Source organism: Ursus arctos, unplaced genomic scaffold (assembly GCF_023065955.2).
Source record: "Ursus arctos isolate Adak ecotype North America unplaced genomic scaffold, UrsArc2.0 scaffold_13, whole genome shotgun sequence".
Taxonomy (NCBI): domain Eukaryota; kingdom Metazoa; phylum Chordata; class Mammalia; order Carnivora; family Ursidae; genus Ursus; species Ursus arctos.
In genome coordinates this window covers 51,383,777-51,408,655 of record NW_026622797.1, presented here as the reverse complement: position 1 = coordinate 51,408,655, position 24,879 = coordinate 51,383,777, and the positions used below count along the sequence as shown (strand labels likewise).

At 45.6% G+C, this 24,879-nt stretch overlaps 1 protein-coding gene across 2 annotated transcripts in view; it reads left to right on the top strand.

Annotated features, from left to right (window-relative positions):
- SOBP (sine oculis binding protein homolog) overlaps positions 1-24,879 on the top strand; it is a 163,401-nt gene that overhangs the window by 124,926 nt on the left and 13,596 nt on the right. The window contains exons 6-7 of one of the 2 annotated variants that reach the window (XM_026511700.4): positions 12,155-14,098; positions 14,217-20,841. In XM_026511700.4, coding sequence (XP_026367485.1) covers positions 12,155-14,095 — 1,941 coding nt within the window. In that variant the 3' untranslated portion in view covers positions 14,096-14,098; positions 14,217-20,841. Of the gene's footprint in view, positions 1-12,154; positions 14,099-14,216; positions 20,842-24,879 lie in introns of those variants that run through there. The other variant, XM_026511699.4, reaches the window with a different exon arrangement.

Below are 24,879 nucleotides of genomic sequence, written 5' to 3'. Positions count from 1 at the left end.
CTCTCCCCACCACTCCTTAGTCTCTTGGAGTTATCTTAATTCCCACCTTCCCAAGGAAGGAATACTAATTGGTTTGTTGGATTACTCTGTCCCTGTTCGGCAGAGCCAGACCAAGGTCTTGAGGTGACCTTGGGGCCGGTGAGCTGTGGCCAGGGAAGCAGCAGGGCTATGGTCACAGCAGGCACTTGGCATCTAGTGGGTTCCATTCTGATACAAAGCTAGTTAATACATAGTTCTTTTCCTCCTCCTCCTTTCCTTTCCGGTTCTTCCCAACTTCTGCACGTGCTAGTCCATGCCATGTGCATGCCTTGATGTAGCAGAATATACTCAGTAATGCCTTTTATTTCACTCTGAGATACTAAGTACTAGAAGAGAGGCCTGTCCTCACATATTTAGACTGCCCCCCAAATGTGCCTGTCTTTCGTATCTTACCAGATCCAGGGCCCATTGCACGGGCTGTTTGCATTAGGTAGCTCTGGCACGCTCATTTCTCTTCACCCAGGAGCCAAGAGTCTAGTTGTAAAATGGCTCAAAATGGAAGTGTTCCTCCCCATTTCCTTTCCTTTATCCAAGTAAACCAGAGGATGATGTAGTTAGTTGTACAGGGATTATGAGATGTGGGCTTTTACCCAAACACTGACAATTGATATATAATTATTGCTAGTCTTAATTTATTTATCTCTAAAATAAAGTGTATATGCTGCTTGTCTCTCCCTCCCTCCCTCTCTCTTTTTTTTAAGGTTTATTTATTTATTTGAGAGAGAGAGAGCACAGGTGGGAGGGGCGGGGAGAGAGAGAGAGAGAGAGTCTCAAGCAGACCCCACGCTGAGCACAGAGCCTAACGTGAGGCTTGATCCAAAATGAGATGAGGACCTGAGCTGAAACCAAGAGTTGGATGCTTAACCAGCTGCACCACCCAGGCGCCCCTGGCTGCTTGTCTCTTTACAGACTTCTTGTGAATGGTATTGTGATAGTGTCTATTGAGTCAGTTGAATTTACTGGGGGAAAGGAGTTATATGAATAACAGGTGTGTTTAAACATATAGGAATACATATCTTTGTCCTAGGCTGTCCTGTTTCATACCATTTAGCACAGACGTTAAACCTGAATGGGAGATTGGGTTGGGCTAACCCAGGATTTGCTTATGAGAATGGAGTCGTAAGAGAGATGGTCAGTGGAGAATCTAGCTTTAGTGGAATTTTGGCTTTCAACCAGGTGGTTGGCAAGGCAGGATGGCTAAATTCATGGAACAAAGATGGAAGAGAACCAGGCAAAAACAACAGTCCACAAACATCCAGGAAGCTTTTTAGAGACAAAGGAACAACGCATAGATCCAGAATCAGAAGCAGTCCAGTGCATGGCTTAGATACTTAAGAAACTGCCACCAAGTGGGTGTTCTCACAAGTGTTAATTAACTAAGAAGACAAGACAATAGGCAACCTAAATTATTTTTTTTCCCCAAGTTTGTAAGCCCAGCATCCTAGGCCTTTGGAATTTGTAGCATTGTGCACCAGATGCCATAAATGTCACATTTGTGTGTAACTAAGCATAAGGGATTCCATTGGTGACTCTGGCCCAGACGACTGGCGCTGGCCTGAAGCTGAGCCTAGGGCTAAAACACCCGTAGTGAGCCTAAGACCACAACCTGGCCCGCAAACCTCCTCATTACTGCAATTACATTGCTGTCAAACACTCCACAAGCCATTGGAAAGACTGGAGAATTTGGGGGTCAAGTGTTTTGTTGATTTCGGTTTCTGGGTTTTATTTTTGTGGTGTGCTTTTTTACTTTGAAGTACACATCACAGGAAAATTCATAGTGGTGGATTTTCTCTTTGTTTTTATAACTGAGATTTAATAGAAGAATACGGTAAATAAGAGTAGAGTGTAGGTAGACCAGTTGGCTCTGTGTTTTATTTTATACATTTAAAGGTGGTTCTTACACATTTATAACCATAAAATTAAAATATCTGTATTTATATGACACCTTATATTTTTCAGAGTGCTTTCATTTGCAGTATTTGTTTTCATCCTCACAGCAGAACTTGAAGGGAGACGGAGGGCCCAAGGGCACGGAAATATGACCCAAAGTTACAGGGTGGACAGGACATGGGTCTTCTGATTCCCAGCTCACCACCTTCCTCACCAAACCATGCTACTTCCCAAATGAAGAGTAAAAACCTGGTGCATTGATTGAAGATTGGGAAGAATGTATTTAGAGATTTAAGGTTCTCATCAAGAAAAAAATAAATTGTGAGGTAGGGAAGAGAGACAAAACTACTCAATAAGCCTATAAAACTGGCCACACTGAAGTCAGCAGATGTGACACAGGAAGAGATGGGATAGTGAAGAAGGGACCAGTCCTTCTCAAGAGTAAACAAAGTCATGAGCAGGAATAAACAAATGGCTTCTGATATCTCTCTACCAAGGCAGAGAGTGGGAAGGACCAAGTTACCCTGGATTGTGGGCACAAAAAGATAAAAATAATCTCAGAGATACCACTGATATTTGGAAGTTTTTTGTTTTTGCCTAGACTGGAGCTAACATGAAGAACTAAAATATAAAACAACATACCCCCCCAACATATCTAATAGACGGGTAAAATTCAGGAAAATATATCCTTGTATGGCAATCCATACACTTCAGAGGAAATGGAAAGTGGGAATTTTAGGAAAATAAAAAGAAACACCAAAGGAATTGTTTTGGGGTATTGAGTACAAAATCTGAAGCAGACATTAAAAACAGATTATTTAGCAAAGAAGCAAGAAATGCGACAGCTTACCTAAGTATCTGCTAAGAATGTCATTCTCTTAAAAACGGAGTAATTGACTTTTCTTCCCATGCCTTGGTGATAGTTCTGAGAAGGCAGAGAAACAGTGAGGAGAATCTTACTCTGACCACCATTTGAGTAATATGGAGGAGGGCTGCTTAGTATGTGGATGGAGAGGGGAAGTGACCCAACTACCTTGCACTGTGCAGTAGAGAGGGAGAGAATGCTGGATATGACCGGCCACATTCCCTAGAATTCAGAAAAGCAGATTTTGTTTAAGTTCCAAGGAAAGGTGGATTTAGTCCCATGGTCAGAGACTCAGTATAGTCTTAGGGAAGGAGGAGCAACATGAGGGGTGGGAAATTCCAAAAATGAATTCTGTGTCAAAAAGGCTAGAATGCATGAGGGGCTGAACCCTTGGGGTACTGCCCAGGGTAATAAAGAGAGCTCTTAGGGCTATGCTCGTGAAAGGAACAAGAAGGAGAGTTGGATAGATCAGTGTTTATAGCAAATGGTTAATATTTAACAAAAGCAGGTGAGAAGGCAGGGCTGGGTATTATTTGACTTCTTTCCATTGTCTCCATAAAGAGAATGTTCTTGAGACTGGGTAGGACATAATAAGAAGGCTATGAATTCCATTTTGGGGGCAAAGAGATAGGCAGAAAACACCTGCTATGCTAAGCAAATTCAGATCTCCAAGCCCCTAGGAGGGAATTTGTAGATAATTTCATATCTACTTTTGTATAATCTTTGCTCTATCATGATAAATGGGAGAGGCTTTAAAAAGACAAAAAAAGGACAAATGTTGACCAAATTTTCAAAATTGGGGAAGAGTTTCTGATTTCTGAAACTCTAGACCCAGGAGGCTGGATGGTTTACCCTCAAAAGTCCTTGAATGTATCATTAAACAAATGATTGATGGGCACTTAGGAGAAAAAGGTTTTGGTTGACCAGAAGCTGAGAATGAAGCAAGCAGTGTGGCAGAGAGAAAGAAGATAGGTTGTGAGTTCTGGATCTGGATCCTGGCTCCACCATTTGTAGGCTCTGAGAGCTTCAAGAAACCACATCATCTCTTTGAACCTTTGTTTCCTCATTTTCAAGTGAAATGGGAAAAACAGTAGCTCCTTTACAAGTTTGTTGCCAGAATTAAAGGAGATAAGTGAAAGCTTCAAGCTTGGTACATAAGAGTTACTCAGTAAATGTTGTTTTTTTTTTTAAGATTTTATTTATTTATTTGACAGAGATAGAGACAGCCAGCGAGAGAGGGAACACAAGCAGGGGGAGTGGGAGAGGAAGAAGCAGGCTCATAGTGGAGGAGCCTGATGTGGGCTCGATCCCAGAATGCTGGGATCACGCCCTGAGCCGAAGGCAGATGCTTAATGACTGCGCCACCCAGGCGCCCCTGTTTTTTTTTTTTTTTTTTAAGAAGCAAAGACCTCATAGCAGGATATGACTGCTAAAAAAAAAAAAAAAAAAAGCACATGCATTCTTGGGTGGTATTAGTTCAGGTACAGTGTTCTATAATAGGGAGAGCAGAGTTCCCTGGGCTCTATGCCGGTCAGGCTGCTGCATTCCATTCTGGGCTCCACCCTCTAAGAGGGGGATTACCAACGTGAAGTATATCCCTGGGTACAAGGCACAGGAGGGCAGACAGGACAGGCGGGCTCTGGGAACTTGTCCTCCTGGAGAATGGGCACAGGAACTGGGGATGTTTAAAAATAACAATCGGGGAAACTGTGATGGCTCTTTTTAAGTATTTGACAGGCTGAGACTGAGAAGAGGAGTTGGCCTGTGCTAGGAGACCCTGATGAACAGAACTTCTGTCAGTGGGTGGAAGTGACAGGGACATGAAGTGGTTAAGCTTTTTGATAGTCAGAACTGCCCATCAGCAGAATAGGCTGCCTTAAATGAGGCTGCATAGGGCTCTGCAATTATATCGCAATCGTCTTTAGAAGGCCACCGGAAAAATCAGTGCAAAGGAGAGAGATTGCCATGATGTGAATCAGTCTTTGGCTGTGTGGATGTATCTGGATGATTCTTCCTGTCGCAGGAAGTCTGAGTGCTACCTGGAAGACCGTCTGTGTATGTGTAGAAGGGAACCCAAGCTTGCTGGGGGAGTCAGGTTGAGCTTGACCTGTGAAGTTCCTTAGAGGACTAAATTCTGGAATTTCAAAATGAGTTTATTGTCAAATATTAGTCAATCATCTTAATCCTGTAGCTTTAAAAGAAAATGCAAAAATCCTTGAGCTAGCGGGGGGCAATATGGCGTTTGAAGCCAGACAGATCTAAGTTAGAATCTGGATCTGCCATCTATTACCTGCACAAATAATCTTGGGCACATTATTTAATCTATCTAAACCCCAGTTATCCAGGTGGTAAGGGACTTGTGGAGATTAAACAAGGTAATCCATGTAACAGGGTTAGCCTGGTTACTAATGCTTAAATAATGCTCGCTACCGTTAGTACTAAGTTCTTATTACATCGAATCAGAGCTTCCAGCAGGCACTATAATAAAAGTCATAACTTTTGATGAGGTGTCCTGGAGAGATTTGAGGACCGGGCAGAGGTAGATACTAGGGGCTTGAGTGGGGGCGATCCTGAGCATCCACAGGTAGGAGCTGGTTCCATTTGTGACCCAGGGAGCCAAGAAATGTGCACAAGACTGTTAAAAGAGGATTGAATGAGCTCTGCAAGTAAAGCTCTTAGCCAGGTGTCTGACAGGTTCCAAGTAATCAGTATGGGGCTGGTAAGTGAATGAGAGTTTACCAGGAGCAGCTACGAGCCTCCCAGAAGCAGCCAGAGAATGGGCTGGTCTTTCTTCCTGGCATGTTTCTCAGGGAGTGCTGTCACGACTGATGGGCTCCTCTCACAGCTGAGCACCCAAGGCTCGGAGTGATTGGGTGCCCGGCCCCACCAGGAGCAGGAGGCTGCAGGAGTGGACCCGCTAATCTCTAAGATTCTTTGCAGGGCTAAATTTCATTACTCTGAGATCTCTTGGGCTATTTCTGTGTCCTCTCAGGGCCAATAACTGGAAAACAGAGGAGACATTTGGCGCCAAGTAGACCAGATTTTCCAACGTTTGAATTTTTTAGTTTCCATCCGGATGACTTGTGTTAGGAAGATGTAAGTGGCATTTATTCAGCATAAATGAAGCAGAGAGTGTTGTGATGATATGCTAATGCTCTTAGGCAAGCTAACACGTCAGACCAAAGGGAAAACTCACCTTCTTCTCAGTCATGTGTTTGGCTGTGAGGAGGACCCATGGTCACTGAACACAGGCCAGGATTCCATCTCTTGCTTTGGCTGTAGAAACAGACTTGGGTCAGTAATGAGCCATTTGTCAACGCTCATTGAGATCCTGCAGACCAAGCCCATCTCTTCTCTGCTCGACAGAGTTCATGGAACATGTGCAAAAGAAGGATCTGCCCCGCTCACCTGGGCCAAGACTTCTGAAATCCAGCTGAAAATGTATACGAGGAAGTTGAGTCACGGTATAAAGTTCCTACAGGGAGGTTTTCTAATGAGATTTTCAGTTCTAACAAAGATGCTCGTTGGCCTCTCCTTGAGTTCCAGATCCTATTAGAGAAATGAGAGAGGCGAGGGGAGAGAGACCAAACTACAAACCGAAACAAAGAACCGAATGAGATCCATAAATAAAAAGAACTATGTAACAAACATCATCATGTTGAAATCCAAACCTGCAGAAAGTTTATTTTGAAAATGAACTTCTCCATGAATTTGCTTTTAAAAAAAAAAATAGCCCTTGCTGGTTCTAAATCCCTCTCCTGATTTCTGGGTGGCTTTGCAAAAATCTATGGCTACGCCCTCTTTTTCCTTCCTCCACTCTCTAATCCAACTTTGCAAGGAAACTTGGAATGGTGAGCTTGATCCCCGAATCAGGGTTTGGTGCACCCCTCCCCTCCCCATGGGGACTCGTCCTAACATGCATTCTGCCATGCGGGGCTTGGGTCATCCTGTCTGAAAGGCCTGTGTAACTGTGGCTTTTGGCCCTTCCGTGTAATGAGTCAAGCAGATCGCTCATCAGCCCTGTTTTTTAATAAAACATGAATAGCACAGTTTATGGCTTCTACTATTCAGACAGCAGTTGAGCAGAAGAGAAATTATTCCTTTTAATGGTTCGAACACTCATTTACTAGCAGCCATGCTGCTTTGTCAAGCTTTTGCCTGAATTAGAGAATGACCGGGCTTGGAAAAGAAGGGGGCTCGGCAGGAGTTGACTAGAATCTTCTCAGGATGGTGTTCAGCCGGGATGCGCATAGAACCATCGGCTTGGTTCCCTGCAGACAACCTCTCTGTTACCCTGGGACTGTTCCCTAGGAAGCTGGGTCGGGGGCTGGTGTCTGTGAGGTGCAGCATGCATTTGCCCAGAGAGATACACACTCCATTCTCTTTCAGAGACACACAAGCTCATAGGAAAGCTGTGCATGACAATTACCCGTTTTCCTTACTAACATTGCCATAGAAACATCCATTAGTTAAAATGAACTTAAACATATGGGATGTTCCTGGGACATCAGCAGCCATGAGGGAGGCGGGCTAGGGACTGAAAGAAATGCACTGTGCAGCAAGCTGATTGATCTGCCTGGCACACAGGCATTGCTATTTACTACTAGTAGTTCCATTTCACAGAGGAAAAAACAAGCTGAGATTTTCATCAGTTGCACTGCTAGTAAACAACGGAGCCCAGACTCAAACTCATACTTTCTGATTCCAAATCCTGGGTGATTTCCATAGCATCCTTTGCTGCCCAAGGGCACTGAATTAGGGCCATGATGCAGGCGGTGTCTAAACCCCCCAAAAAAGCAGTTGCTGGGACCATGGGGCCACAGGGTCGGGCTGGAAGCAGGTTTCCAGGTGGGGTCAGTTTGAGGCCTCAACTCATGCGGTGAGGTGACTATAGGTAGGGCAGACTGCAGACTCTAAAAACACTGATGGCCCCCACCCATGTCTGTCTGTCCTCCTTTGCTCCACTCTCTGGTGAGCTCATGATTTTTTTTTTTTTAGCTAATTGGACTGCAAAATCAGCGCCGCATGTAATGGGCCAAGGCCTAGAGAACCAGCGTCTTAGGGCAAGTGACAATTTTGTTTAAGGAGGTATAACTTCTGAGCTGTTACCTGGGTGCTGTACTTGTGGGAAGTCAGGAGCACATGAAGATTTTGTTTTGTTTTTCAAATAGTTGATGGCATTCAGGGGATTGCTAATATCTTTTTATTGTTCCATTGCTACAAATGTCTTTGCCCAGATAAGAAAGATTTCAGCAAAAGGGTTTCTTAATTAAATATTGTCTCATGCCAGATTACCACTCAGAAGGCGACGGTGGTTTCCATTAAAGGGTGAACTTCACTCCCACAGTCGACAGCTGATTAATGTGTTAATTAGGAACCCTGACCCCCTCCCCAGTCACCCGAATCTTCTCCTCAGCCCAGCAGAATGTATATATTATGCCCATGTGGGTAACCTCATGGCATATTTTGGCTTTGACTTTGGACGTTTATATAAAAATAAAGGCTCAGTTGCCAACATGAATAGCTTTCTTTCTTTCCAGGGGAAATACAAGATGGAAAGAGTTATAGGAACCAGAAGTCCTGCCTTCCAGTTTTCTTCTATCAAGAGCAAGTGATATTTCTGCTGAGGCAGTGTCTTTTGAGTAGTTTAGCGGTGTAGGTTGCCTCACATTCATTTCACAGGAAAGGAGTGAATCCATCAGGCCACTGAGCTTATAAGTACTACCCTGGCAGTCAGCCACCAAAATATAAATACTCTAAATGGACTAAAGGAAATGTTCATTCTGTTGTTTAGAATTGGACACATCCCAGGAAGGTAAATTTAATCTTTTTGAGGACTGCTGTTATAGGGTTGAATGGAATACGCATCTGTTTATCTCCTTTGTGATCTTTTTGTCTTCCTGGTGATACATTATGTATTTGTGATACGAAGCATTTCAGCTGTCTTGCTCAATGGCATTGCATTAGCTGATTGTTCAGTCCCCAGATTGCCATCGTTAAACGGCTTCAGCTTCAGCTCTGTCCAATCTGGGACCTGTTAGGGAGAGAAGTGGAACCAAAGAGGCCAGATTCCAACAGAAACAAAGCTGGGGTGGAATTAGGGGGAAATCATTCCAGAGCCCAGTGAGTTGAGCTCTGCACTTCTTAATCTTTATCTTTTAAAATATCTGAAGGAATTCTGGTACTTCTTGGCATAATAAGAAAAAACTAATGCCTCAAAAAGTTAAAAAAAAAAAAAATTAAAGCCGCCTGTGGAAAAAGAAAGGAAGAATACCCCGTAACACGCAATTCAGAAAACCATAGTTTATGAGACACATGCTGTATATTTCTTGGATATGCAAATGTTATTTTATTAAAGAGAGAAATCTATAGTATATATTTGCACCTAACTATCACATCTTAAGTAATCAGCTCAGGCTCCTATGATGAAATCCGTAATTACCAGAAGCGTGTCATTAGTTAGATGTCGAATGAATGATGGTACTGTGTTTTATTGCCTCACATGATATAGCCATTTGTGCCATAAATTCATTGACCTCATCTTAAATGATGTGTCCTGTAAGACAGACTTGATTCATTATTTCTTAAGTGACAGGTTTTTTTCTCTAACAATTTTTTGCTTCATCAGAAAGATTGCTTTTCTGTATTTTTAGGTCAGTGTTCTGAATTGAAATATAATAAGGCAAGGGTATACACATTCACACTCACATTACCCAAAATGAGACAGTCATAAACTGTCACCCTATTGCCTAAATGCTTTAGGATGTTGCAGAAAATGAAGTTGTAAACATTAGGCCTTTGCTTTAACTGGAAAGTTTGATGCAATAGAATTTTGCTTTAAAACTTTTTCTGAAATTCTTTTTATGTGGAAATAGATAAAATGTGGTAGAGAATTCTCATTTGACAATTGGATGGGTCTATGAGCATTCCTCATTCATCACTGAATTATTAAAAGTGAAGGAAGGGAGAACATTTAAGTTATATTTAGATTATTTTTTGTAACTCCACTTGAAAATATTTATTTAGCTTGAGGAAACAGAGGAATCCTCTGGAGGCAAATAATTCAATCTGGCAATTTAAAAACCAATTAAGGATTTCAGGAAACTCTTTCCCCTTATGGTTAAAAAATAAGATCCAAAAGAAATATGCCAGAAATTTTGGCATATTATTTTAATTAGTTTAATTCATTGATAATATTTTTTAGTTCATGATTAAAGAAGCTATATTTGATCCTTTCCTTCAAGCTTATAAATTTACATTTTAGGCTTTAGGCTTTCTATGGATGCCTAATATTGAAACAGAATCGGGTGGCTTTATTTCATACAGGGATTTAAATGTCACATCATTACATATTAACTTTATAAAAATGATCAGGTTTTAAAAATAATAACTTACTTGCCTCAAGGTTTAACTACTAGTTTATTTAACCTTTATCTAGATAAGAATTTTGAGGGTCTGATGGATTTTGTGTGTTTCTTTTCATCAGAGGCAATTCTGTACTTAACTTGTAGACATCTCAACTGTGATTTTAAAAAAATTCCTGTAATTCTAGAGAAACCTGAAAATACTGTACCGAAATGCATTGAAAGTATATTAGCATTGAAATTATTCCTCTTGCAAAAGGGATTTTTGAAAGGGTAATTTGATATGAGACTACACAAAAAATGAATGTGTGCCAATAAGTATCTGTTATTCAGTTTCATGCCTTGTGGTATATTACCTGCGAATGTCAGTGGGAAAAGAGAAGGAAGGGAGTGGATTTACACATACAGACCCACATCTGCCACCAGTGTGTACACCCCCAGTCACATACCAGCATGCCACCACTGTTTACAGACAAGGAAAGCTGAGAGTTAAATGCGATGAGTAATCAAATGCCCAGCATATGTTGTTTTTGCATTGTTGATGTGACCAATCGTGATTAAAAGTTATCATCTTTTAATGCTATCAGTTTACCATAGTTAAAAAAAAAAAAACATGCACTAACAACAGAACAACAGATACCCTCCTCAACAAAAACAAGGTCCCATTTAGAGCAATACTGTAACCAATGCTTTATGGAGGAGAGCCTTGAATTCAGAGAACTCACCATTACACTTCAGAATTTCAGAATTCTTCCTCCGCCGCTGTATGGATTGAGTGCTAAGGAAATGACCAAAAAAAAAAAAAAAAAAGGAAAGAAAGAAAAAGAAAAAAAATGTGTGTGTAATTTCAGTCAAAAAAAGTAAGGCACTGAAAGAACTACTGAAAATTTTGACATCTGTTTATCTGTTTATAGCTATGGCAAGATTACTCATATTAATTCTTGTTTAAAATGCCATATGAAGGAAAGACATTTGTGCAAACAAGAGTCATATTTGAATTGTAGATCATGTCTTCACCATCTGTGAGAGCTGATGGTGTTGCAAAATTAATGTGTTAATGAAATCACAATAATTTCTCCAAAGTAATGGGTTCTGAAGCCGAGAATGACTATTTTTTGAACTTTGATGTCTAGTGATTTCCAATTGGGAAAAGCTCTCAGCCTTTAATTAGTTCTGCAGCCCAACTTTAAAATAAATTTGGTGATATCTTTCTTTTGCCAGGAGTAGATTTGAAGGGGGGAAGAAGCCATAACAACTTTTGGAAAACGTTCTCTGGTGTTTGAAAAGTTGTTAAATAAGACTGCCTGCCAAGAAATGTCACCAAAAATTCTGACTACTGAGAGAGAGTGGGCAAACAGCTCAAAAAATAATTCTAGCTTGCTGCAACATCACAGGTTGGGAATAGCTAAACCTCACACAGACTTCATGACTAATTCCAAGTTTCCCTTTGGAAGCCAGACATAATGATGTTCCGCGCTTTGTGTTATCGGTTAACACAGCACAACCTTTCCAACTGCATTACTGAGCACAGTCAATAGTGTAAAGCACTTTGCGTGAGGAGAATTTTACGGGGCTCTGTTTCAGAGTCCACTGAACTTCCTGGAGAATCCTCCTCTCCACAACTATTCACATTTACGTTTACAACGAGCCTCTTTGACAGGTAAGAATATGTGGGCAGGTAGATGTAGGCCTTTCTGTCAGATCCACCTTTACCTTGAGCTTAACGGGCACAACACAGTTTGGGGTTGTTGTTGACTTGTTTTTAATGGAAGGTGGTGATAATTGCTATTCCGAAGAATTACTATTTAAAAAGCAAGTCTGACTTCCAAGGAGAAATCATTTCACAAACATTTAAGAATGTTACCTTTTGGAAAGAAACACTTCAGTCTGTTCGAAAAATTGTGATAAAGTTTGAAAGAACCTCTATGTGAAACATGAAACACGATCTACCAGAGGAAATAGCTTATCTTGTTTTCTTTTTATTACTGTGTTGTAGGTATGTGACTGGTGTAAGCACATAAGACACACAAAAGAATACCTGGATTTTGGGGACGGGGAAAGAAGGCTTCAGTTCTGCAGTGCAAAATGTCTCAATCAATACAAAATGGACATTTTCTACAAAGAGACACAGGCCAATCTTCCAGCTGGGCTGTGCAGCACATTACACCCTCCCATGGAAAATAAAGCAGAAGGCACCGGGGTGCAGCTGCTCACTCCAGACTCTTGGAATATCCCTCTAACAGATGCTCGGAGGAAGGCCCCCTCCCCGGTGGCTGCAGCTGGCCAAAGCCAGGGCCCTGGCCCATCGTCGTCCACCACCGTGTCTCCATCTGACACTGCCAACTGCTCTGTCACTAAAATCCCCACGCCAGTGCCCAAGTCCATGCCCATCAGCGAGACTCCAAACATACCTCCTGTCTCCGTCCAGCCACCTGCTAGCATCGGGCCTCCCCTCGGTGTCCCGCCTCGCAGTCCTCCCATGGTGATGACCAACCGCGGCCCGGTGCCGCTGCCCATCTTCATGGAACAACAGATCATGCAGCAGATCCGCCCGCCCTTCATTCGCGGGCCGCCGCACCACGCCTCCAACCCTAACAGCCCTCTGTCCAACCCCATGCTCCCAGGCATCGGGCCCCCGCCCGGCGGCCCCAGGAATCTGGGCCCCACTTCCAGTCCCATGCACCGGCCCATGCTGTCGCCCCACATCCATCCCCCAAGCACCCCGACCATGCCTGGGAACCCCCCGGGCCTGCTGCCCCCACCGCCCCCGGGCGCGCCCTTGCCCAGTCTCCCCTTCCCGCCGGTGAGCATGATGCCAAATGGCCCGATGCCCGTGCCCCAGATGATGAATTTCGGGCTGCCGTCGCTCGCCCCGCTGGTGCCGCCCCCCACCTTGCTCGTGCCATACCCCGTGATCGTGCCCCTGCCCGTGCCCATCCCCATCCCTATTCCCATCCCTCACGTCAATGATTCCAAGCCCCCCAACGGATTCTCCAGCAACGGGGAGAACTTCATTCCGAGCGCCCCTGGCGACTCCTCAGCGGCTGGAGGCAAGCCAGGCGGACACTCCCTGTCCCCCAGGGACTCCAAGCAGGGCTCATCCAAGTCTGCGGACTCGCCGCCTGGCTGCTCCGGCCAAGCCCTGAGCCTAGCGCCCGCGGAGCACGGCCGGAGCGAGGTGGTGGACCTGACGCGGCGCGCCGGCAGCCCCCCGGGCGCGGGCGGCCAGCTCGGCTTCCCCGGCGTGCTGCAGGGCCCGCAGGACGGCGTCATCGACCTGACGGTGGGCCACCGGGCCCGGCTGCACAACGTGATCCACCGCGCGCTGCACGCGCACGTCAAGGCGGAGCGCGAGCCGGGCGCCGCGGAGCGCAGGACCTGCGGCGGCTGCAGGGACGGCCACTGCAGCCCGCCCGCCGCCGGCGACCCGTGCCCGGGCGCCCCCGCGGGCCCCGAGGCCGCGGCGGCCTGCAACGTCATCGTGAACGGCACGCGCGGCGCCGTGGCCGCCGAGGGCGCCAAGAGCGCGGAGCCGCCGCCGGAGCAGCCCCCGCCGCCGCCGCCGCCCGCGCCCCCCAAGAAGCTGCTGTCGCCCGAGGAGCCGGCGGTGAGCGAGCTGGAGTCGGTTAAAGAGAACAACTGTGCTTCCAACTGTCACCTGGACGGGGAGGCGGCCAAAAAGCTGATAGGGGAGGAGGCCCTGGCGGGGGGCGACAAGTCAGACCCGAACCTTAATAACCCCGCGGACGAGGACCACGCGTATGCTCTGCGGATGCTGCCCAAGACGGGCTGCGTGATCCAGCCTGTGCCAAAACCCGCGGAGAAGACTGCCATGGCGCCGTGCATCATCTCCTCGCCCATGCTCAGCGCCGGGCCGGAGGACCTGGAGCCTCCGCTCAAAAGGAGGTGCCTCCGAATTAGAAATCAGAATAAGTAAAAGGTTTGTATGTCCACCGGGGCTCTCCTCCGCACGCGCCCGTGCGCCTCTCCTTCCTCCTTACAAGGCAGAGGCACAGAGTTAGAGTGATAATCATGATTTTACCGTACTTGTTTTACAGCTCACCTAGTGTGGTCACACAGTGTCATCGTTTTGATCCGACATCATTCCCATTTTACAGCTGAGGAAACTGAGTCACAGAATGTAGATGCCATGCCCAAGGTGACTTATTTAATGGTGAAGCCCAGTCTTGCACCTGACTTGAGACACTATCTACTTAATTAAACTTTTATTCTCATGCTCATCTCTGTAATTCACCCTGTTGAAGAAGAGGCCGGTGTGGGGAGGAGGAAGAGCTTAAGGGTCCCGGGACGGGGGGATTTAGACCCTTAAATGTTCAGTCGTGAGGTTACAAAGCTGTGGTAAAAGGTGAGCCAGGTCACTTCCTGGAGGCTGGTAGGCTTATTGGCAGAAGGTCTCAATTCACCAAATTTCTCAAAAATCATGGATTCCATCTGCAAGATGAGAATAAAAGCTAACTTTCTTTACGTGCTTATGCCAACTGAACCCAGGCCACTAAGCCCCATTTCCCTGGCAGAGTGCTGGAAAAGTGGCCCATAGCTCCTGTTCAGGGAGTCTCTTCATGTTGTCATGAAGCATTCCCTAGGGCAGACCTCCGGCATTGTTGACCAGCTTGGCATTCTCTCCTTTTTGGGGCTCTGTGGCCTTCGCTGGTGGGTTGCTCACCTCTGCAGATAGTGGGAAGCTTTGACAGGAGAAAGGGCCACGCTGCCGAAGTGGCTGAGAGTACATATGTCTGACCTCATGAAGGGCATCCTGCTTCATGCCAAATGAGCTATTGATAATGAGTCCAGAATTCTAGTAAGGGGGAGAGGAGCTAGCATGTGTAGCATGCCCCCCAGAGCCAGATGCGGCCGCTTTTGATCCTCCCACCAGCTGGCAGAATCGGCATCCTCTGTACCTTACCAAGGAGGAGGATAAGGCATGGAGATGTTGTCCAAACGAGAGCTAGCAAGTGAGGGATGCAGTAATTAACTAGGCCTGCCAGACCGAGGCCCGCTATCCCAGAAGACAGCAAATGGGCTAACGTTCAGTTGAGGCTTATCAACGGCGTATGGAGAGAAAAGGAAGAGAAACGAACATTTATTGAGCACCTCACTTGTGCACAGCTCCTTCCGGGAGCTGGGGAGATACAGAGGGAATATGATGCGGTGCCTGCCCTCAAGACCCTTACAGTCTGCTGGGGATATAGGCCCGGGGAGGAAGGAACCCCGGGTAGAAGTGGACCTTGTAGGAAGGACAGTTGCTCATGTTTCTACGTGCAGACTCTCTTCTAAGTGTTTCTCAGTAGTAGTTATTTGGGTCTGGATCTCTACGATAATTACTGCTGTCTTCATTCTACTGACGAGGAAACTGAGACACAGAAATGAAGTAATTTGCCCAAGATGACCAAGTTAGTGAGCAGTCAAGATTCAGATCTAGTCTTTCTGACTCTGGAGCTGCATTTTCTTTAAACCACTGTAAGAGAACAGGCTAAATGGTCCCTTTATTACCCTACTTGATGAAATTCTTTTATTCACCTTAGCTGTCTTGGGGAAGGTTCCTAGACAAAAACCAAGCGTACCTACCAACTTCTCCAAGTGTTGAGGTGGTGTTCGATTCTTTTTTTTTTTTTTAACAGTGTGCAATTCTTGTTTTTCCAGCAACAAAAACACACCTAGAATGCCAGCCCGCTACTCCACAGGGGGAAATAGAAATGTGGACCAGAACACTTGATGTGGCGTGTCAGGACCATTGTCTCTAAGTTGGCGTATTTACATGGGCACCTGCCGACCTAACAGGCAGAGGTTTGTTTGGGAAGCACAGAGCCAGTGCCAGGGGGCTTGTTGGTTGGTGCAAGAAGGCTTTCCCAGTCACCATAGTTTGCGGTTTCCTTTTCCATCACTGACTTTGCCAGTAGGAGCAGAACACTAAAAATCAACTCCCCATCTTTCTTGGTTTTACATCTACAAGTTCTGCTGTCCAAAGACAGATGGACTCGGCGTTCTCGTAGTCACCTCAACTGAAAATGCCCCTGATGTCTCCACCAGAGTAATTTAATCTGGTTAATAAAGCAGTGAGCAACAGGAAGGTGTGGGACAAAGAAGTGATGGCCTTTAGAAAGCCAAAAATCATTGGGGATTGGAATTTTAAATATATTCTGATATCACTCATCCCAATGACGTTACTCGAGGAACGGGAGGGTGAACGATTTTACTACCATTACTGGAATGAGAAGTGACTAGGTCAAGAATAGTGCCACTGGTCCATGAGTAGCATGGGGCCCAAAGAACATAAAAGCATGAAATATATGATGGCTATTCGGATGATATATGTTGAATCAGGCTAGGGTCTTGTATGTGGACCAGCATCATTACTAAAAATATTAACCTGGCTTCAGCCAATTTCAGAAGGTGCAGTGACAAAATTGCCCATAGCCCCTTGAGGTTGGAGAGTTCTTTTTATGATGGGTCCCCCAAGAAATTACAGATTTTCTCTAAAGTCAGAGACACTCAGGCTTTGCCAAGCTCCAGCAGGGTGACAAGGCAAGTGATTTAAGATGGGGGAAGAACTGCCTCTCCTTCACTAAATCACAGTTCCTCTTGCCCTCTGGAGTTGCGTGTCATCTCGAAGCGCAGTCTCAACCCGCCGTAATTCACTCACATTCTCTGACCCTTCCTGATTTTCTGTGCACATGTGGAGCTGTTTTTCTTCAGTGCCTTCAGAAACCCAGCCCATTCATATGGTTGTGGAAATTGGAAATGCATCCGTTAAATAAAGGGCGGCATGGCTTTTGTGCCCTGACAGCACTGTTGGGGACGAGTTAAAGCCCAAGTGGAAAGCATTAAACTGGACTGTGTTGTGGCCGCTGAGGTGCAGCTGAGTGATTTCTCCATGTGCTTGTTGGGGACTCACGCGTTATTTCTCTTGGAAAGTCTGTCGGTAACTTGTCAGGGATCTTCATCCTTTCCCCCTGTGCCTGCCATTCTCCTACTCTGTTACTGGTTTGTTTGTTTATCACTTTAAGCAGATTCAAAGCAGACTGTATCTTGAAATCAGTATCCAGGCAGCTACAGTTTTCTTCAAAGAAGCCATCATGTTTGCTAGTTCTTGGCAAATCCTAGGTTTGGTGCTCTTAGTTTTTGTTTTTTTGGGGTTCTTTTGTTGTTGTTGTTGTTTCCATTTTGAAGTGATTCTGTTCCTGGTTACCTGACTTCTTGCATCCTTCTTTGTTGATATGATTACAAATGATTTCAATGGGCAGATATTGTCTTAGATGCAGAACTAATTAAGTTTTAGTCAAAGATTTTGAAAGATTATAATCTTCCTTTAATCTTCAACTTTCAGGACTCCAAATACCAGTGCTGTAGCTTCTGTAGGCTGGAAAAAATATTCCCCCAAATAATAAGAAAAACAATGTATAAACATTTTCCAAACTATTCTATCCACAAAGAATTCCATTTGTAAATGGAATACTCCCTTCTTTGTCTTTGCCTTGGAGCTTGGGGGAATCGCTGTTTGTATTTGTACATTTTCTGAATTTCTACAGTTTACACTTGTTTATGGTACATTGGGGAGTTCAGAGTAACCATTTGCAAATGTTTGAAGATATTCAAAAGAGAATATCCCCCCCTCCTCGATTTTCCAGAGAAATGACATATTCTAAGTAAAATAATCAATGGAAAAAATGTGTACCATGAGTAACCTTTCCGCCCCCACTTTTTCCATCACCCTGGAGCAACAAGTCCATACAACTTCCCACCTTTGTGGCTTCCAGATTTTGGACATGTTTCTAAAACAGGAAGAAAATCTGGGACTCTTTTCCCTGGCTCCAATTCCACACTGCTCCCTTAGCCTCAGCAGCAAGAGCGCCTCCCACTTTTTGTTTTCTCTGGGAGAGCAGGAGGAGGCAGCCGTAGTTGTGGCTTCTTGGAGTTTAATTATTAGTCTGGTTATGGAGCCACAGTCCGGGAAGGATGACCTCAAGGTGGGGGGAGGGGTGCTGACCTCATCAGGAAAGCCCGAAGGGTGGAGGTGACAGGTAACTGTTTGCCAGTCTAGTTTCTCCAGCTGAGAAGTTTGCGAGAGTTGGCTGCCTGGAAAGTCAGGTCCATACATTGGAAGTAGTACTGTGGGTGCGTCCTATGAAGGAAAGGAAAGAGAAGAAAACCTGAGAGCGAGGAGAGGAAATCGATCCCAGTGGGATGTGCTCAGATCCTCTGCCAGACTGGAGATGCTCAGTGTCCCGGTACTTGGTTACGGGCTGTGTGAACTGGCCATGTAATCCCTGACGTTCAAGGTTCGGCTGTCTGTTGGGATATAAAGGGCTGTCCACTGCCTGGTAGGGCTGATTCTCAGAGCCAGAGAGAAACGGCCAGGTTCGCATCACGGACACGTGTGATTGGGGAGGAGCTTTCTGTGATCATTCCAGACCCGTAGAGGAGACTTTTCTGGAATGCACAGGGTCAAGATCGGCCTTAGCCGCGTGTCGTTCAGTGCTGCTGGCTCTATTTTAACCCTTGCAACAAAGGGTGGAAGGAGGGTTTTAATGTGCAAGCATCTGGCTTTTGGATGTTATTTCAATCAGATTACGGTGGGATAGGAAATGATGTATGTGACCAGGTATTTACTTCTTTCAGATGTAGCCGTGACCCAGCAGGGCTGGGACTAGGGTGAGGTGAGAGAGTGCGCAGTGTGCAAACTTTAAAGAACTCAGTCTCAGGGGCGTGTAGGTGCTGTGCTAGTCCTGGCCTGGCTTCCAGGCCTTCCGGCTGATGCGGCTGCTCCCTCAAGCTGGTCTTCTGCTCCCTGGACTTGTCCATGGATGGCCTTCAGAGGCTCCCCCTGGAATCCCAGGGAAGTTTTATATACCTGTGCACAGAGGCATTTTCCCGGGAGGAGAGGTCTGTAGATTTTGGCTTCAGAAGTAGTATGCCTGATACCTCTAAAGGATTATTTTATATTATCACGGAGCCATATCTGAGCTGGAATTTTTCTTGTCGCTCTGAGGAGGCCGATTTAATGGTTAAAGTTTCCCTTAAAACAGAATTATTTGTAGCAGTTTTTGCCATGGGCCTAATATTGCAGACCACTGCTGTAGCTACGTGGCGTAGCACTTGCCTCCGGAAGATGGCCTTAGTGACAAAAGGCAAAAGACTCTAGACCTTCGTATCCCGTGAGTGCAAGAAAAGGTAAGCAAGAAAAGAAACAAGCTAGAAATTCCCCAGCCCCTAGACTTTTGAAGTTTCTACTGTAGAGGGTGACGCTGTCCTTCAAGCTTCTACCCTGCTTTCGGGGCCGAGGGAGCAGAATGGCTAGCGCCCAGGAAGTGGACGGCTCCGTAAATACCAAGGCATTGTGGAGCTGTGTCTGGAAGCACTGCGCATTTTCCCCAGCTCCTTAGCCTGCTTCTTCACCTGGAGAGAGCGTGCTTGGAGAGGGGAAAGCATTCGATCACCTATTAACAAGCCATTGCTCTGAAAGGCACTGGAAAGAAACTCCCTGTCTGATTTCCAACCAGTCATTCCCTTGCCAGCCTGAGCGGCTGCCTGGGCATCATGGTTCAACCACTTACACCTACCCTCACGCAGACAAGCGTTAAGTAGAGAGGCAGAGGTGTTTGAGGACCAAAATACACTACAGCCCGGGACACTTACCTCATGTAGTGAAACACGTCCACCCCCAGCGTGCTGCCTTTTCCAGAGTCTCTTGTCAAAGAGATTGTGCCAGAGGGACAGAGGAGGCCATTCTGTTTCCCTTCACCCCATCCTGCACAGAATTATTGTGTATTCTTCAGTTGCCGGTCGAAATGGGTAGCACTTCATACGTGAATGTGTGTTAAGGTAATGCATTCTGCATGTGTAAACTTTTTGTGTTTAATGCCTCAAAAGCATAAAAGGAATCCATTTCAGAGAAACAAATAAATTAGCCTTAAAAGATAAATGATGTAATGCTGGCATCATTTAACAGGGTCCCATTCTCATGGAAAAGGGGTAAATGCCATCTCAGACGCCAGCTCTAAATGTCAACCGCATAGAGCTCTTCTCCAAATTCGTGGATTTCTACATTCTGCCTGACAAACAAGTGGGGTGGGGTCCGGACTGAGAACGTGAGGCCATCCACAAAGAGGGAGAAAACACACACACACAGATTATTTCAAGGGTCATTTAAAATACGAACAACCAAAACTAGAAATCAGCCTCTCATGCTTTAGAATAGCTCCTGAGTGCAGGACACATTCTTAGATAGGAAACCAGTCAAGTTGCCCACAATGTCTTTTAACTCTTTGCTCCCCGTACTGAGCTATGGGCATAAGCAACAGCTTGTGTGTTGCAGTTTTACCAAGTTTCCCCAGTGCCTTTCCTGAATAGGGAGAAGGGAACTGCCTTTCCACGGAGCCGCGGGGTCCAGACTGTGACGAATCAAAGCTACCCAGCGCTCCCCAGCCTCATTCCACTCAGCTCTCGGCTGTGCTGCTGGATGTCTCATCATTTCCCCCCTTTGAACCTCCGGTGTGTTGTCTCTCGTTGATAGCAAGCTGTGTTTTGTTTCGGGTAAAAAGGGAGGTAAGAATGTGACTGATAGCATTCACGGAACAGGAGGGAGAGACACACTTTATGGACTCATTTGATATGAACCATTGACCTAACATCCCAAAAATGCAATTAAAAATATATCTCTCTCTCTCATTTGCATGGCTTATTTCCCCAGACATGTTTTTGGTATTGAAAATGAATGGTATTCCCATACAACATGTGTCTCAATTTGTAATGATATCCTCCTTGCAGCTGGCTGAGTCCTCGAAGTGTTTCTAAAACGTTACTGTCTTAAATATGAGCCAACCTACACTAACAAATTATCTAGAAGCAAAGTGGCTAAGCTGCATTTGGTGAGAGAAAGGGAAACCCTATATTTCATCCTTCAACTCTTGTTTTGGAAATTCAGCTTGTAACGTGATCTTTTTCTAAGGAAATCTACACACGCACACTTTAAAAATTGTGCAGATTGGGTGTTGTGGGAGCAAGAACGATCAGGTTTAAGTTTCTCTGCAAAGTTCTGCGTCCCATCAACAAGCCCTTTTGATATTTTAAACCCATATTTAGAGTAATTTCAAGATATTTGGAGCACATGTGGTTAAATGTAAAACTTTGTCATGATTTGCTAGATGCTTATACTTTAAATATTTATAAGCCATTTTTAAGTACTTTATCCAAAAGCTTTCTCCCCCTGGAATACTATAATTGAGTGGTATCTGAGCATCGTTATATGGAGAAGACACGGGGTGAAGTCACTGCAGCATGCATGCACGTTCTTCCTGCTTTTCTGGTTTTAATTCAAATGCTATTTTTAGTACATGTCGCTTATTTAAAAAATGTATAAAAAAATCATAAACAGGGTTGGTTGTCTGATTTTAAAAAAATTACCCAGCTCTTCCAAAGGTAAAATGTTCAACTTGAGTCGCGTTGTGTCTCGCCTCTTTGTCTTATCCTAGGAGTAATTAGTAACACTTTTCAGTAGAGCGTTGGATCTGAATCTGTGGCCACATGAGTTTAAAGTGTCATATCGTTCCTCTGAAGTGTTTTAGGGGAAATTTATTGGTGGTTAGATTGAACTCTTTATTATTCACCTTTAGCCGTCTCGGAAACTAAGACCTAGGGTTCTGTCTTTATCAGAGGTAGTCTGTCCACTACATATGAAAAAGAGGAGAGAAAAACAAAACAAAACAAACTTTTTCCGCACTCAGAATCCATTTAAGCTTCAGAGGTTATAAATTTCAAACTCACCACAGGCCTCTGGGGCTCACACTCTTTTATGGCTGGCAAAATACAACTTTCTGGTAAGAACGGGGAAAAGAAGGCTTAAAAAGGCTCATAAACTCGCTTGGACATCTCATAGCTCTTACCAAACAGCATTTTCATGAGTTAAGTGTAAATGAGTCAGAAACATATAGATTGAATTTCTTTTAAAATACACATGGGTTTAAAAATTAAGGCCAAAGTGCTTGGCAAAATAAGTTTTGGGTTTAGCCAAACCCCAAATGTTTGAAAAAAATATTTCTACAATTTGCCAAACCAAAAATACATCCAGGTCCCTCCATTCCTCTCATTTAATACGATGGCATCATAAACATGGACTTAATGTCATTTTCACATCCACCAAGGTTTGAGCAACATGAATCCTAAATGTTAATTAAAAAACTATGAAAAATTTTGGAAAAACATTATGGCTCTGCAAATGAAGATGAGGGGCCACCGGTTCAGATTTCTGATTTCGACAGCACTCCTTACTGTCTGATCTTCTGATCAACTTGTTCTCTGTCTCAGCTGTGTATGTGCGTGTGTGTGTGTGTGTGTGTGTGTGGCCTATGCAGAGGAATAATAGCTTTTAAAAAATTCTGTATTGGAGTTCTTAATTTATACTTAATTCATATTTTATAGTCCATAAACTTAATAAATACCCAATCACATCCAAACAGAGGGAGGCAGTCCCCTTTCACTTACTGATAGAGATGGTCTTCATGTCGTTCTCTAGAGAATAAAACATATCCATTTTTAACTAATGATATCTAATATTGACTTTGTGCAGGGACACTTGTCAGGAGATACAGGGAAGGAAGGAAGGAAGGAAGGAAGGAAGGAAGGAAGGAAGGAAGGAAGGAAGGAAAGAAGGAAGGGAGGGGTAGGGAGGGAGGGAAGGAGGGAGAAGGAAGGAAGGGAAAAGACTGCTGTAACCGAGTTTCTAGCTCAGGGCTGGCCCACTGGGGATGCAGGTATTCGCTGAATAAATGAGAAGAGTCCCGGGAGAGCAACAGCAAATGGAATTACCCTGAGAGGGTTCCATAAATCACGTGAGTTCGGGGTCAGGTCCTAAGTCCGGGGAGCAGCCCGGACTGGCATTCGGCAGTGTAAGGCCAGGGAGTGCAATAGGATGTCAAAAGCCACAGAGGCAGAGGCGAGTGAGCCCCGTTAGGGATGACCCCGCCCCCCACCTTTGCCTTGCTGGAGCAAAGCCCTAAGGCAGAGGGAGAGGAGCCCCGGAGGCTGGAGGGGGGCAGTAAATGGGGGAGCAGGAGGTTGTGGGATGGGTGCTCCCTGCGTTAGGCAACGTCACCCCGACCTCGAGCGGAGGAGTGACAGCGTGAAATCAGTGTTGGAGGAAAATTACTTTAGCAGCTGTTCGCAGACTGAAAGGAAGCAAGAGAAAGACTGGCATCACTAAAGCTGGTCGCTGCATTCTGATGACAGGCTAATTACCAGGGGTGGGTGCTAACCGTTGAGGGATGTTATCGCTAGTGCGGGGCGGAGGCGGCCACGTGTGTACTGTAAGCGCATACAGCGTGGTAGCGGCGCCACGGGAGGAGGACCCTTGTGTCCGGCCTGGGCCTCGAGAGGCTTCCCAGTATGTAGTGGGAGCAAGCCTCACCACTGACAGGCCATGTGTACGTCCCGTCGGGGGCGCTGGCCGGCCGCAGAGTGCTGCAGAAACAGGGCCCGGCCAGCCAACCAGGCGTGGCGTGGGCTGTGGGCCGCGGCTCTTGGGCCACGGAGGCAGGCCGTGCGCTCCGGGCGGAGGACGGCCCTGCTGATGAGCACGGAGCCTGCACCGTGGCCTCAGGGACACCCAGACGCTCTGGTCTTGGACGGAGGAGCAGTCCTCACGCTTGGGCGGCCGGCTCTACCTGAGACAGCTTCTGAGATGCCCACGGCAGCTGAACCCCCTCCCCCAGGGCCTGCAGGGCCTGTCAGGGGAGGGGGACAGCTTTTGGAGATGTCCTTCTATCTTTCTTAACTTCCCATGCCATAGACCTTCTTCTGAAGCACCCACGTGTGGTGACAGTGGCTTTCCGGTGGTGAAGGTAGGCAGTGGTGTGGTTTCGTGGCAAAGAACATCTGCTCTGGAGTTCGGCCAGCCTGGGTCCAGATCCCGGCAGAGCCGTTTCGTAGGTGAGGAAGGAAGCGCCTCGTCTCCTCTAGGTCGCCAGTAGCAATCACACTGCTGTGAGGGGTAGGTAAGAAAACATGGACAGCGGGCACATCACAGGTGTCCTAGAGCCGGCAGCTACTGTCCCTATTAGAAAGGCTGCAAGGCCTGGGAGAAGACCATGGGGCTGGAGTGAGAGCTGCTTGGATTTGAAAACTGGCTGTATCGCTTACTAGCTGTGAGAGTTTGGATACGCTTTATAACCTCTTGTGCCTGTACTCTGATCAAATGTGTCCGCTAATATTTATCGAGCACACTCTATACATAGGCAGTGTTCAAATGTTACATGCCCACAACAACCCTAGGGGATACCATTAGTAAACCCATTTTACAGTTGAAGTAACTGACGCACGGAAAGGCTAAGTCTCCTACCCAGTATCATTGGTCAGTCAGCGACAGTGCTGGGATCTGACAGGCGGCTGGATTCCAGAGTCCCCATGCAAAATTGCTGAGCACGTCTCATGCGCAAGGAAAATGAAGATAGTAGCCCCTACCTCAGCGTCATCAGGCTCCGGTGTGGATAACCTGGGTGAAAGTGCCCAGGTGGTACCTGGCATGTAGTAGGTGCTTGCTAAAAGAATTGTCATGGTGGCCCCTGCAGCTCAGAACTTGCTTCCCTTGGATGTGTAATGGAAGGTAAGGAAACGCTTCCATGCTGTCAACCTTGGAGGTTAGGGAAACCATTCCAGAAATTCTAAGATGTCTGGTTCAACTTTTTCAAGTAGAGACTGGGACAAACATGA